This window comes from Indicator indicator, chromosome 8, assembly GCF_027791375.1.
Source record: "Indicator indicator isolate 239-I01 chromosome 8, UM_Iind_1.1, whole genome shotgun sequence".
Lineage (NCBI taxonomy): Eukaryota > Metazoa > Chordata > Aves > Piciformes > Indicatoridae > Indicator > Indicator indicator.
In genome coordinates this window covers 16609563-16624909 of record NC_072017.1, presented here as the reverse complement: position 1 = coordinate 16624909, position 15347 = coordinate 16609563, and the positions used below count along the sequence as shown (strand labels likewise).

General features: G+C 33.9%; 1 protein-coding gene across 5 annotated transcripts in view; it reads left to right on the top strand.

The window, feature by feature from the left end:
* Positions 1 to 943: 943 nt before the first annotated feature.
* Positions 944 to 15347, top strand: part of WDR17 (WD repeat domain 17) — a 35556-nt gene continuing 21152 nt past the window's right edge. For 3 of the 5 annotated variants that reach the window (XM_054382868.1, XM_054382867.1, XM_054382866.1), the window contains exons 1-7: positions 7277 to 7399; positions 8492 to 8675; positions 10255 to 10485; positions 11542 to 11793; positions 12463 to 12585; positions 12929 to 13116; positions 14364 to 14532. In XM_054382868.1, coding sequence (XP_054238843.1) covers positions 7277 to 7399; positions 8492 to 8675; positions 10255 to 10485; positions 11542 to 11793; positions 12463 to 12585; positions 12929 to 13116; positions 14364 to 14532 — 1270 coding nt within the window. Of the gene's footprint in view, positions 1031 to 7270; positions 7400 to 8491; positions 8676 to 10254; positions 10486 to 11541; positions 11794 to 12462; positions 12586 to 12928; positions 13117 to 14363; positions 14533 to 15347 lie in introns of those variants that run through there. The other 2 variants (XM_054382869.1, XM_054382865.1) reach the window with 2 other exon arrangements.

Sequence of the window (15347 nt, the reverse complement as noted above, 5' to 3'; positions counted from 1 at the left end):
TGTTCGTAGTCTCTGTTGAGAATTTGGTAGTTGCTGCAATCATGCAGTCAGGAAGATTTGTACGATGTCTCCAAAATACCACAGCTGATGAAGTGTGCTGCTGCAGTACTGAACTGTGTGAGCAGTAGAGCTTTTATTCCCTTTTTTACCTCTTATTTTCATTGGTATAATGCACTGTGAAATGTGATGTGAAACTTGGGAGCATACCAGAATAGGATAACTGGTTGCAGAAGGAATAATTACAGTCAGATACGTGAAACTCTCCCAAGGGAGAGAAAAGGAACAGATGCATTCCCATGAATTAATGAAAATTGGGCTTTTTAAATTTTCTAACCTTGTGCTGGTGGCTGTAGCTGAGCCTTTCAGGCTCTGCTGGCTGTGAACAATGGAGATGTAGATATTTTCTTTCTCTTTTTTCCTCTTTAAAAATGTTAAACATAAGACGCTTAGCACTTATGATAATTATGGCCCCTCCCACTGCGTCAGTTAAAACCACCCCCTACATAACCAAAACGTATCACTTTCCATGATTCTGAAGGTATTTTACATTTCTATATAAGTTTTTGTGCACACTTACTGCTTTTGAGCCACATTTCTTGCAGACAGTGCATTTGGAAAGATTTTTTTTAGGAGACAAATCAGAATGACTCAAGCAGCATCTCATTTTCAGAGCTCAGAGGCACTGTAAAATCAGACTTGAAGCACTAACCTGCTTCAATTTAAAATACTGGAATATATACTCTAGTAGTTGTTTTAGTGATGATTTCTGTTTTCCAGTTCAGAATTCAATAGGTATATTTAAATTGCTGCTAAAATTATTTGAGATTATATATTAATGAATATAAAGCTTATTATTCTAGGATCATATCACAGAGTTCAGATCTGATCTTCAGGTAGCACAGGGCTCATTGTATTTACATGTCTTCAGGTTCTGTATTTTTTTATTACAACTGTGCCTTCTGTCATGGCTTGGATGACTTATATTTCCCACTGGTTTGATGAAGATGATTGGTATGAAGGACAACAAAGAGTAAGAATGGCTTAATATTTTCTCTTTTACTTCATTTGTGTTTTTCTTCCTGATGGTTATTATATTACTAGTACTAAAAATACTATTCCCACAGTGGCACTTACAAGGGATTTTTAGTAGTTTTAATAGGGTTTTGAATCATAGGTAAGCACATCTAAACTATTTTTTTTTAATTAATGTTGCTGAATAAAAGATACTAGAAGTTCGGTGGACACCCGCTTGCACATTCTTTAATATGAAATGAGATAGAAGTCAAATATTTCATTTTATTGTATTAGGAGGAATTAGTATACTCTGCATGGAATAAAATAAAAGAATTATAAGCAGTAATTGAGTAAAACAAAAATATTTGAGAGTTGTTCAGTTCACCTGGAGTAATTTCCAAGTTGTACCTTCTGTATCTATGTATTTTTATTATTATTTTTCCCAGGAGGAGGAGTCATTACTGTAGCAAGGATAACTTGAGAAAAAAATGTTTCTTAACTGCATGCCTTGGGCAAGCTTGGTCTGCTGCTGCTTTCATAGATTTATGATAGGAAGGGGATCTCTGTCACTTCTGTTTCACTGTATCAAGCTCCTTTATGTAATCATATATGTCTGTAATTTTTGTTTGTCATTCTAAGCTAATGCAGGAGATGCTACTGAAACATAAGGGCCAGCATCTGCCTTAATTATATTATTGCATATTACTTGTTAATTCCATAAATACTAAAAACTAGCCAATTTTAATAATTTTCTACTGTTCTCTTGTTACATGTCACTCATAATATGAATGTTTCAGATGTGGAGTTATCTTTTAATAGCTGCTCATCAGGGATTCAAGTGCTAGATATGTCAAGAAGTAAATTTAGCTGAAATCAGAAGGGTCTTGGCAACTTGCCAGCAGAAAAGCAACTGATGATTGTAGTAGCTCTGAGTTAGAAGATGAGTACAAAATTCTAATGGAAACTCTTACATGCTTTTTACTGAGATAGATGCTGTTGTATCTATTTCTTTGTATTACATACAGTACCCAAAAACTGTGGTACCATATCACTAGCCAGTACTCTAGAGATGATGCAATATATGATTGTCTCAGATTGATTAGGTATGTAGTCCAACAATACTGGTGATGCTAGAAATACCAGTGGTTCTCCATGCCCTGTTTCAAACCCTAGTATTGTTCTTTAGACTACCTTGTTAAAGTTGTACAATAAAGGGTAATCTAGTTAAGCTGTACAAGTGGTATAGTCAAGACAGTCAAAAAACATTCCTTTGTAAGACTTACCCAAGTTATGATTATTTTCTTTTAAGTTGTTTGCCTTAGGTTTTCTAAGCAGTGTATATACGTTGGATTAATATATTTGCTTTTAATTTCAAATAAGTGTTTCGAATCCACACTTTTTCCAAACCAGCAAGAGGTTTACAACTTCTTGTGAAGACAGAAATACTGTGGTTAAATGAATTATAGGAGGAATTTGGCTCTCTGTTTATTGTAGTGGTTTAATAGGCTGTGAACACTAGTAGAACACATGTTCATTCAAAATGATTTTTTAAAAAACAGTGTTATTTTCCTAGTCAGTGTCTGGATAATTGAATGCACTAACTTTGAACAATTGCTAGGTTATCATGATAGGCAATGTCATCTGCAAATACTAGTTACAAGAGTCTAGCCGAGGCTTTTCATGATTTTGAAGAACCTTGCTGAAATTCAAAATCTAGTCTATGGTACTCTTGCCTTGCCTTTGGTCAATCTTCTAATACTCCAGGAGCCACAGATGGTCTGTGTGCCATTAATTGTAGACAGAAGGGAAAAAAAAACCTTTTCACATCTTCCCAGAGAAGCATACAAACTCTCCTGGTACTGCTCAGTGGTAAACTAGTAAACATCCTGACACTTTTAACAAGCAGTAGACTACCTGGGTTAAATTCTAATGGAAAGTATGAAGGTCTTAACTTTAGAACTGTACATGCACAAATTTACATAGTTATTCTGCATTGTTCTACATTGTGACTATCATCATTGATATCATTGGCTCAGCCTATGTCCAGAAGCAGTTGCTTGAAGTGGCATTTGTACAGTCACATTAAGACTATTTAGAGACAGGCAGTAGTAATTGCAGTTTGATTATACCATCAAGAACTTAAAACTCTTCATGTTGTGATACTCCACACATTGTAGTAAGGACTTCTGTTTAAAGGCAGTGCTTCAACTGATGCTGAGATATCTGGTTCTTAAGAAATTAGAACTGAAATACCATACACACTGCCATCTATTCCTTTGTTTCTGAACTTTTTTTTTTCTTATGCATCTCTTAAAATCCATGACAACTGATCTTTGACAATATAAATACTGCCAAAGTTTTCATAGTATAAGATTTCTTCTCATTTCTTGATATGTTTACTTTTGAGATTCCCCAGATTCATAAAGTAATAGATAAAAATACATTTAATGTAACAGGTGACATAGAATAAAATGTAGAAAATGCTCATTCTAGAAACATTAATTTTTTTTGGAACTTTGCTGTGTTTAGTCTTAGTAAATTTAGTTTATCTATTGGCTTTTCAGCTGCATATGTACCAATTATTCATGGATCTGGACATAATAACCAGAATTTAATTTCTTATTATGAATATAATGTGCTTGGTGTATTCCAGCCCCGTTGGAAGAAGGCTAGTACTAATTCTGCTTATGTTCGTACATGACAGTCAGTGCTGTTGAAGCAGGCACAGTCAGGAAGGAGGTGGTTTTCTTTGTGTCATGCAGAGATTTCTTGGTAGGTTTGAAGACCTTCAGTTTTCTTAACAAGATAAACTCATTGCCTGTTATCTGGTGCTTCACACTGGTTCCATTGGATAGGATAATGAATTTGAAACTCTGTGGTTCGGTGGTCACATTTTCATCAGCAATGGATTTTTCCACAAAGATGGAGAAAATATACCTAATGTCTTTAGGGGGGTGTTACTTCTATATAATTAAATAAGATTTTTAATTATTACATATTCACAAAAATACTGGTACCTGGGGACAGTAGTCTGGATGAGACAGTTTTATGTGTGAAACATACAGGAGTGACATCAAGCTTTACACATAAGAAAACATAGAAGTTTGTCTGGAAGATAGTGACAGTAGAATGAACAGAAACAGCGGACACATACTTCACTGCATATAGCAGTTCAGAAGCTAGGGGTTTGTATACACAGAAGCATATTGATTAACACAAGGCTACTTTGTTCACTTCTGTGTGCAGGTCACACTGCATATGTGCTCATTTGGACAGGTCAGCCACCATCTGGACCACAATCGCTAACAAGATAAGCCAATGTTACTGGTTATGCTTGATGGTTATAAATTTATGAATACTTACAACATGCAAGCACATTTGAGGGTGCTAAGTGGTGGATTTAAAGAGCTATTCTATAAACACTGTTGTAGTACAGTCAGGAAATACAAGAAGCCATGAAATACACTGAGTAACTGAAGCAGAGGTTAAAATTAAAATGGTGCCTGTTAAGGAGCTGCAGTTGCCAGGTTACTGACACTGCTGTTTTGTGTGTGTATGCGACTCAATGCTCAGTCTTTTCTCCTGCATCCTTCAGTAACTGCATCATCCTCTGAACATCAAGGTTTAGTTATTTCATCTGTCAAGTAAAGTGATTTTATTCTACAGCCTGAGCAAGATTTTGCATTTTTTGGGAGAAGCAAGGTATTGGAATGAACACGGAAATTCTTAAGTGGTTTACAAAAAATGATACCTATGCTAAGGTAGGGATTATTAGGCATTTATCTTTCAGTTACTGGTATATAACCATGTCTATGTATCTAGTCCAGTTATTTTTAAATAGCATTAACTCTGTGGTATACAAAATTTCAGTTTAATCTTTTTTTTCCCCCTATATTTAGCAACAAGGAAGGGCTTAGAGCGTTGCTGCTCATGCCAACAGAAAATAAAGGTTTTTGTTGTCCTCCCTTATCCGTTCATCTCCTTGGAAACTGTGGACTTCCTTTGGTAGCTTTCCCAGTGTGGTATACATTTTTACATGCACAATTTTTTTTAGTGTAGATGTAAGAGTCCAATATATTTACTTGTACCTTCCTTATTTTGAAATATATTTTTTTTAACAAAGTATGAAAAATCTCCATTGTATAAAAATGCAACATATGTGAAATCATACCTACATGTATTCAGTTATACTGCGTTTCTCGTTTTCTGCCATTTTACTTAGGCTGTTCTGATGAATGCTGCTTTCTCCCTTATTAGTATATTCAACAGAATATGATGGCTGAAAAGATCTGCAGAAAACTGCTTGAATGCATGGTACTTACAAGAGAATAACTGTATGCCACACAGTTGTAACTTCTTCTAGGTATTACTTTACTCAATTTACAAGAACAGAAAATATTAGCAAGTTTAAACCAGCACATATTAGTAAATAAAGTACATTCTTTTCTGTAATACAATTCAGAATATTTTGTATTTATTTTTCTTTTTTAGGATACACCTAAATAGGAAAAATCTATGTGAAGAATCATCTCAATAATGCTTCTTAAGCATGTATTACTAACTCAGAAATAATAATACATCGAAAGGCAGCAGTTTTCTTCTAAATGTTGCTCCTCTGAGCAGGAGACATTTCTGTTTGAGTATCAGACTAAAAATAGTACATTATTAAAAAAAAAAAGATTAGTTTAAATTAAACTTGGGAATGAGACTTTTATTGTTAAATTTCTTAAAAAAATATTAAAGTTATCTTTTGTATTTAATGTAAACATAGAACAAAGAGAAGAAAAATGTGTTCTGTTTCAAATACAGTGCTTAGTATGACATAGGCAGTAATGCTTACAAACATACATTTAGAACTAGGCTGAAATAAGTTTATAGCCATTTGATAACAGTGATTTTTGGTCATGGTTAATCTAGTCTGAATTCTAGTCAGAGACATATGCATTTAGAAACTATTAAAAATACCTTAAACTATACAGGTGTCCTGATGACATGAAAAAAAATATTAAAACCTTATCATTGTAAGTCAGCCTCATGGAAAACATGGAAATAGTAGTCCTAGTGGTGGAACTATCTTCAAGACCAAAGCACTAATCTGTTTTGTGTAATCATAGTAATTGCAAAACCAGTGTAGAGGACCTTTTTCTGTTCTAGATTTCAGCACTTAGACTTGGAAGCCTTCTTCTTCTCAGACACTTAGAACCAAGTTTTTTTCTATAGACTAGATTTCATGTAGTCAGGAATAACTTCTTTCCCTCATAACAAGGCAAAAGGGAATATCTACTGAATATATTAACAGGAATTTTTACATACAGATTACTGCAGAATACTACATGACAATTCTGTTGTTCTGAAAGAACCATTTGTGGAATTCCATTCTGGCATCTGTAAGAGATCTTAACTTGTAATCAAGCCACAAATTAAACAAGATTGAAGATATATCTTCATTATAGACAATTGTCACATTGTGTTGTTGCTGATGATGATTCTTTAAATAATAAGATAAACTTTCTGTGGGATTCATGTCCTTTGTAACATGAGATGGATTGCAGATGAGCTGCAATATATAGAAGTATCCTTTCTGCAGAAGTCAAAAGTTGAATATTGCTGGCAGAGACAGAAAGGAAGTCTAATAGCCAAAGCCGTAGTCTGCAGCAGAGCTGTGTCTTGTAACTGTTTTTTTTTCTGTGTATTTCTGTTGTTCAGTCTCCTTCACCAAAATTTTCACTAGTTAAACATTTTATTTTCTTTAGATATTTAGCACTCTGTCATAGTCTCTAAGCACTACAGTTTGAAGACCTTTTTAGACATATTGCGTAACTTATGCACAACAGTATTAGCATATGGTTTATTTTGTCCAGCTGTCTTTATGGAGGATGAAAGGAAAAAGAGAGCACTGTAATACAAAAAGTGTTGAACCAGGCTGCAGAAGAAAATGAAAGTGATGAACAGCTTCAGCTAGTATAAATCAAGAAATATCTTGAGTTTTCATGTGCTCTGCTGGTTTTTGTTTTTTTTTCCAAAATGATTTCTGTGAATCACTGTGAATCACTGAGGCCTGTGAATTATCTGCTTGGCTTTATTTTGGGTACATTCATTTGTACCTCATCAACACAAGATGTTGCTGTTAAATCATAAAGGCTGGCTATACTTTCAAGGTGCATATGTATATGTTATTTATGGGAACAAAAATGTATTATTCTGTTCTTCAGCATTCTACTGCCTTGGTGTAGTCTAATAAGTTTCTGTTTTAAAGGCAAAAATGTCACAGATTAAACAAGTGGGACTTCTAGCTGCTGGATGCCAGCCATGGAACAAGGATGTATGTGCTGCTAGTGGGGACAGATTTGCATACTGTGCTACCCTTGCTATTTATATTTATCAGGTAAGATTATTTTTGCATTTTTACATTGTTGTCTGTTTCACTTTTAACCTTGTCTATAAGTGTTTCTACAATACTTTGGGAAGTATGACTGCTGCTGAGACGTCATCTGTGTAAAGCTCAGTCCTCCATTCAAGTACCCCTTACAAATTATTTTTCCTCCTTGTTACAGCTAGTGCAGAAGATTGATGTAGAATTTGTATTTGAAGTTACATATGTCAAATATTTTTCTTAAAAGACAGACTCTGAATCCAGCAAACACTTGAGATGAATAAAGTGAAGCAGTAGAAGAGAGGGTTCTAAGAAAGAAATGAATTCCACAGTTTCCTTTGAAGCTGCAGTGTGTGAACAGTCTTTTGAAGTAGTTTCATTCACTGTGCAAAGTTGTGGGTTTGGTGACCCACCTTTCTTTGATGTGGAACATGCTACTACTTTTTATATTTTTGGACTGCTTGGCACCATGGTCTTCAAAAGTTCGAAGTTACTATTGTCAGCACCTAACAAAAAAGTAGAAATGAAGTGATGTAGAATTTTCAGACTGAGATATATGTCAGAAAATAAAGGATTTTTTTATTTTAACTCCATGAGTTATACTGCTAGTAGGATTATAGAAACAAAATTTACTGTGTCAGGTTTGGGCTTCATTTTTTTTTTTCATTGTACTAAGTGATTTAAGAAATGAGAAAAAGTTCAAACTGATTTTCATATTCTATCATGTCCCTTGTAGATTACTAAATGACTGTTACCATGTTTATAAATAATGCAATTTAGGATCGTGTTTGACTGCAGTATTAATATATAACAGTTTTTATATGTAACTTACTATATATACATATCTAGAATAGTTTACAAGTGGAAAGAGGAAAGACTGTTAATACTGTCTGGGCTAATTGAGTATTTGACAACTTTTCAGTCTGAATCAAAATGCGTAAGAATTTAATATACTGAGATGTCAGGGACTGATAAATATCAAAACCACTATAAATTCATCTGTAAGTCCGATATGCTCATATGAGCTTTCTCCAACCTAACAGTACTTAAAGTGAATTTACAAAATACATACTGTTTTTTAAATGGATTTTACTTTTTGTTTAGCTGGATCACCGATACAATGAATTCAAGCTCCAAGCAATTATGTCTGAGCACAAGAAGACAATCACAGCCATATCTTGGTGTCCCCACAATCCTGACATGTTTGCAAGTGCCAGTGCAGATAGTTTGGTGATCATTTGGAATGTCACTGAACAGAAAGTTGTGGCCAAGCTGGACAATACAAAAGGTATTTCAGACATGGAGATCTATTTGATCCATTTGATCCATACAGATTTTTCATCCAAAGGTGTCAGAAATACTTGATAGAGAATAAACTCCTAGCAGTTAGTAAGCCAAAGGTTTAGCTATTGCATAATGCAATATTCCTGCCAGATTTGTTGCAGGTCATTCTAGAAAATAATGATAATGTGTTTGAGTAAATTGCTCTGAACTATTTAGTAACTGATAACGAGATTTAGGAATTTTCTTTGCCATTGATTTCTTTTGGAGCAGAAAAAGAAAACTTTTTTTTTTTTACATCACTGTGTAAAAGGATAAATAATAATGATTTAAACCATTCTGTGTTTTTGTGAACACTTTACAGAAGTGAAATAAAATAAAATATAGCCTTCAGCAGACTGAAATCTAAATTATCAGTGAAAACCAGCTTTTGTTTAAACACCCTAATGCTTGTCTACCTGCATCTTGAAACTGGTGATGTGGCTTTTGTAGTAGAAGTCTAAGGGGTTTCCATGACTCCTAGATTTTTGTTCTTGGAAACAGATGTAACCCAAGAGTAGTCAATATTTGATGACATAGGGGGACATTTTGTGACCCCCTACTCTGTTCTTGTCGTACAATATCTCTGAAAAAATTCTACATCTTGCATTTTCTACAAAAGGAATAAGTAGGAGAAGACCCACACTGATTTAATGGGTTCTAAAAGGAATATTGTCTTAGTTTATGCATTAATATCAAAACTGACACTTGTTTTTCAATACATTGCTTGTTTAAAAAACTACCAGTGAAAAACTGTTGTTATTATTATTTAAAACTTTTTAAAAGTTAATTTCCTTTTAGAATAGTATGTTTAAGCCTCCTATTAATACTGCTTTTACTCTCTTTGACATTGCCATATTAAAATGTCTAAATACAAACAGTTTTGAATTTGCAGCTTGAGGAGTTTGTCTTACTGTCATTTTTTCCTTCAGATACCTATTATTAAGTTATGTTACTGAGAGCTGGAGAGCATAAGATCAAAATCCTTATACTGGAATGCCTCCAGTTAAGTGTTAGGCAACTGTCATATATCCAGAAGGAAACTACCAAGTGTTCCCTTTGATTACAGAGCTAGCTTTCCAATTTTGTCACAAATACCTACCTCTGTTGTATTTATCTCTAAATTAAATTCCATTTTGTTTTGCAAATTCAGACATTGTAAAGTTTTCAGTATCATACCGGCTTAGTAACAAATAGCTTACAATAAAACATAACAGTGAATGGAACTGTGAATGAGGAAAGTATTGTTTAAAGGATGAGACTTACCCTTTTTCATGTGTGATTTGCTTTAGCATGAACAAAGTACAGGTATTATAAAATAATCCCATCAAAGTGGTAGTTAAATAATTTGGGAAACAGTCTACTTCCTGCCTGTAGATATGTGTAGTTTACTTCTGCACTGTAAGATGTTCATACAGCTGTCTAATTTTTTTTGTTGTTGAGTAATAATTTATATAGCTTTTAATGACAATTGCTGGTAATGAGTGAAGCAGTAATGCACTGAATTTCATATCCTGATTCTTATAAGGTTTACCTATGTGTTTCAGGAATTCCTGCATCCCTTAGCTGGTGCTGGAATGCCGGTGATGCAGTTGCATTTGTGTCCCACAGAGGTCCATTGTACATCTGGACTATCTCAGGACCTGACAGTGGGGTAATTGTACATAGAGAAGCACATAGTTTTTTGTCAGATATCAGTCTATTTAGATGGCATCCAAAGAAAAAAGGAAAAGTAGTATTTGGACATACTGATGGAAGCCTCTCAATTTTTCAGCCAGGTAAAAACTGCTATGGTAAAATATTTGGTTTTATGTATATGTATCTCTTGTCTCAGTATATGCATGTAATTCTGCACTTCTGTCATTTAGGTTTTATAATGCATGCACTTAGCAGTTGTCTTGTATACGAACATAAATGGAGATACCAGTTTATGCTATTAATTGTTGTGCAGTCTTAAATTATTTCCCCCATTTCTGGTAATCAATTTATTAAATTACTCTAGATATAATGTGCACTAAAAGCATTTTCCCTAGAAAATAATGATGAGAGTTATTTTCAGACTGTTCCCCAGTGACGAAAAACTTCCCAGCATTTTTTTCCAGTATCTATCAGAATAGATCGCAATTTCAGAACTACAGATATAAGTTAATTATTCTTTTGGACTGTACCCTTTCTTACAAAAATGAGAGCCAGCTCTTGATAAAAACAAAAAGTGGGGGAAAAACCATCTTGTTAGAAAGTGTGGCTCTCAATATTATAGATCAAGTGAAATAAGTCTTCTGTTTTGCAGGTGTCAGATTAGATATTTAGTGGCCTGTTCTGGCTTCAAAATCTGTGACCACTTCATAATTGCACACATGATTTTGGCGGAGCACATATCTGAAAGCAGTTGTTCATAAAGAGTTTTTTTGACTGCCATAATTATTTTTTCCTAAGTCATGCTGCCTTTAGTTTTGCCTGTATTTGCTGTGGTATGCAGATTTTCTTAAATGACTGGATATTTTAGGCTGTGCTGCAAACCTTGACTCCTGGAAAATGTGAGAACATTGTATATGATTTAATATACTTTTCATTAGTATGAAATTATGTTAATAAACCTGACAGCTATTTTTGTTTTGTTTGTTAAAAAGACAGTTGTATCTGACAGAGTCAGAAATACTTTAAGTCAAGTATTGCAAAGCCAGCTTCATTACTTTCACTAGTGCATACAGTAGAGCAGGCTACTAAAAATTCCAGGGAGAGACAAAACTGATGTTTGCAAATCTTGTAACTATTGAAAGGATTATTTCGAAATTTTTTATTTTGAAATAATCTGTTTTCTTGTGCCCCTAAAGGCTCTAAAAATCAGAAACATGTCTTACGACCTGAGTCTCTTGAAGGAACAGATGAAGAGGATCCAGTTACAGCACTGGAGTGGGACCCTTTGTCAACTGACTACCTTCTCGTTGCTAATTTACATAATGGTATTCGATTAGTTGATTCTGAGTCTCTATCCTGTATCACAACTTTTAATTTTCCCAGTGCGGCAGCATCTGTTCAGTGTTTAGCCTGGGTTTCAAGTGCACCTGGAATGTTTATAACTGGAGGTAAGCCTTTTGTTTCCTGATTTTATACGAAGGTAATAAATACAGGACTGAGTCTTCAAAATTGATACTTCAAAGATGATCTGTTTCTTAAAATTTCTATAAACAAAAGCATGCCTGCATGCTTTTACATAACACTGTAGAAAAAAAACAGAAAACTGAGGAGTTTTTGGCTTATTTTGTATTCATTGTGTACACAAACAAGTTATTTTTTATACTGAATATTTTCCTCATGCACAGTTTAGCAACATATGACAGTTACTTTGGGAATGGGAAGGAAAATGCATTCTACTAGTCAATGTCACTTCCTGAGCCCCTCGTTTTTTCCTCTACTTTCAGAAGAATTTAAAAAAAATAATTATCTATTTGCTGCCTCATTTCTACACCACAGATGTTACTGCTGAGGTTGAACTAATGAATAAGGAAAGCGAGACTGTGGGAATATTTCATAATGAAAGTTCATCTACTAAGGTTTAACTAACTAACGTTGTTAGTAGTGGTGTTACCATGGAGATGACAGTACCTGCTTATAAAATTCTTCTTAGGATTCTAAATTACATTAATTTTTGTATTTTTGCTTACATTAGTCCACAAATTGCATACCTCTGTGTACAGGAAAAAGAGGGTGATAAATTAAAAAAAATATTTTTTTTATGTTTTCTTGAACCTCAGATTCTCAGGTTGGTGTGTTACGTGTTTGGAATGTTTCACGTACAACACCTATAGACAATTTTAAATTGAAGAAAACCGGTTTCCATGGTTTGCATGTGCTAAGTTCTCCTCCAAAGAAAAAGTGTAAGTGTAATTTTGACTGTTATTCATTGCAGTGTCTGCAAGCTAAGGAAATCTTGATTGTGAACCTTGCTATATCCAAGTTGGTCTCTGTAAGTTTGCGTAGGCTCCGTAGTTCTTAAGTAAACAAAATACGCTCTGGTAGCAGTGGACTAGAAAATGCGTAAAGGATCAAGTACTTTATAAAGTCCTTCCTTAGTAGGTGATGCTTCATGCAGTAATTCTCCACTTCTTATGTTTTTAATCTCATTGGAATACAAAGCATTTTATTCTTATTTATTTATTATTAAATTTAAAAAGTATAAAATAATCTTCCTATTTATATCTTTTGCTTTATTTTGTTAAGCGTATTCATCACAGTATCCTACTAAAAATCACCATACATCCTCAACAAGTGAGGCTGTTCCTCCTCCAACTTTAACCCAAAACCAAGCATTTTCTCTTCCTCCTGGTCATGCTGTCTGTTGCTTCATGGATGGTGGAGTGGGGCTGTATGACATGGGAGCCAAAAAGTGGGATTTCCTTAGAGATTTGGTATGTTTCATTTCTGTCTTCAGAGTGAGAGTTTATTTGGCTTACATGCTTTCTTCTAACAGCAAAATACTGAGAATGAAATCTTCACAGTGCAAAACAGTTTCTATGATTAAAAGGAGTCTAAATTTCTAGGAAACAAAATGACAGTTCTGAAGTTAAAATTAACTCTTCATTTCAAAAGACTAAATCTTGTTGGTTGTATTCTGTCAGTTTGTTTTTATCTGGAAATAAAGATGTAAGGGCTTGGGTTTGTTAGCTGCTCTTTTGGGATTTTAACTGAAATTTTAATTTGATGGCCTTCTCAGAAATGGTATCAAGAGAATTTGCTATAAATCAGAATCAAAGTTCTAGTCAAATCAGAGAGAAAAAGATATGCAACTCAGATGATCAGGTCACTCAGTTTAAAATGACAAACTGAATTAGTAAATATTTCTTGAAGCAGAAGTTCAAAACGGGGTTTGTCAGATACTAGGTGAGCCTCTTCTTCACTCTGCTTTTGGTTATTCTTGAAGATTTTTCATTTTTCACTCTTCCCTTTTTATGAGAGAAACTTGAATAACTTTCATCAGAACTCCTATATGTATTTGAATTGAGACTGCTTGTTATCATTCTCTTTCAATTTTTAATGGTTTTGATCCTGTAAAGCATCTGAGGCTTAAAAAAATTGCATATTATGTTTCTTGTGTATGTACCAAATTAAATTCTACAAATGCATATCTTAGAAAATACACAACTGATGTAAAATTTTTAATGGATTGCGGTTTAAACTGCAGTAGAGCATAGACTGTATAAACATGTAAAACTCAATGGAATAGTAGAAAACTCGTAGAACATGATCAACATACTAAGCTTTATTTTTTCAGTCACATAATTTTGCCCTTTAATTAGAAAGTATTTTTGTTTTTTACAAATATTTTTTTCCTTTTTTTTAGGTTGACTCTTTTGTCATTCTACCTTTTATCAACTCAGTTCCAACAGAAAATACCAGCAAGTCCCTGGCACTGCATCACTTTGTTGTTTCAGGGTAGAATTTTTTTGTCTTTAGCAATGATCTATGAAAGGGAGAAGTGTTATAGTCCAAGCTATTTAAAGCCTTTTAATTCTGACTGAGGCATAACATACAGGGTTTTGTTTAACTCAGACCTAACAGATTATAATACAGTGTATTTTAGAGTATGATCTAGAGATGGATTTTTGAAAAAAAATCAAATTTAATAAAAATGGATTAAATATTTGTTTCATTTAAGGGACATGTTGAGACCATCTTTGATTGCAAATTCAAACCCGATAACCCTGATCTTCTTGCTACAGCTTCATTTGATGGCACAATAAAAGTTTGGGACATAAATACTTTAACAGCGGTTTACACATCTCCTGGTAATGAGGGGGTTATTTATTCCCTTTCTTGGGCTCCAGGTAAGAATATTTTGCTTTAGGTCTAAATATTTTTTGAATTAGCATTGAATAGCAGAATTTGTGTTATAAAAGTGTGAGATAGGAGGGTACCTTCTAAGATTTAAACATGACTGAAGTGTTATCAGTGAAACTTGTAGAATTCAATGTTTCAGACCTTGTTGATGACGACCCATATGAGTATTTCATACTGAGTCAGAATGCAGAGAGAGAAATCTCCAGAATCTTTCTAGCAGAACTTTATGCAGACTTTCTTTGCATGGGAAGCAGCTACTTAAAGGAATTGAGATTCTGTTTTGTGGTGAAAAAGTGGAACATAAGTATTTAGTACTTTCTCTTCCTTCTTTGCATAGGATTCTAAACAATGAAAAGCCTTGCTTTTACTTCATTTGAATAGGGAGTACCTTTTCAGCATCTACTTTTTCTTAGAGAAGGCACTGAAGTGAGTGGGAAATTTTCTTAAAACTGTTCTGCAATCCACTGAACTGAACCTGGGATTATGTTACTAGTTACTGATGGTAATAGTTGATGATAGATAGGCTTTCATGTTGTGTTTTTAATTCTTCCTGCATCTCAAGATGCACTTTGTTAAAAGTCTAAATAATTCATCTCACTGTTTCTGTCCTATACTTTCAAACTCTAAGAAACAATAGCTGACAAGAAAAAAATACTGTGATGAGAAATTTAATATAGTCTCCATATGTGAAATTAATTTGCACTTTTTTCCTTTCAGAGTGTTTCTTCTATGTTGTTGTTCTTCACAGAGGCATATGGCATTATGAAATATGGTGTTTCCTTTTGTTTTGAAATTTGAATTT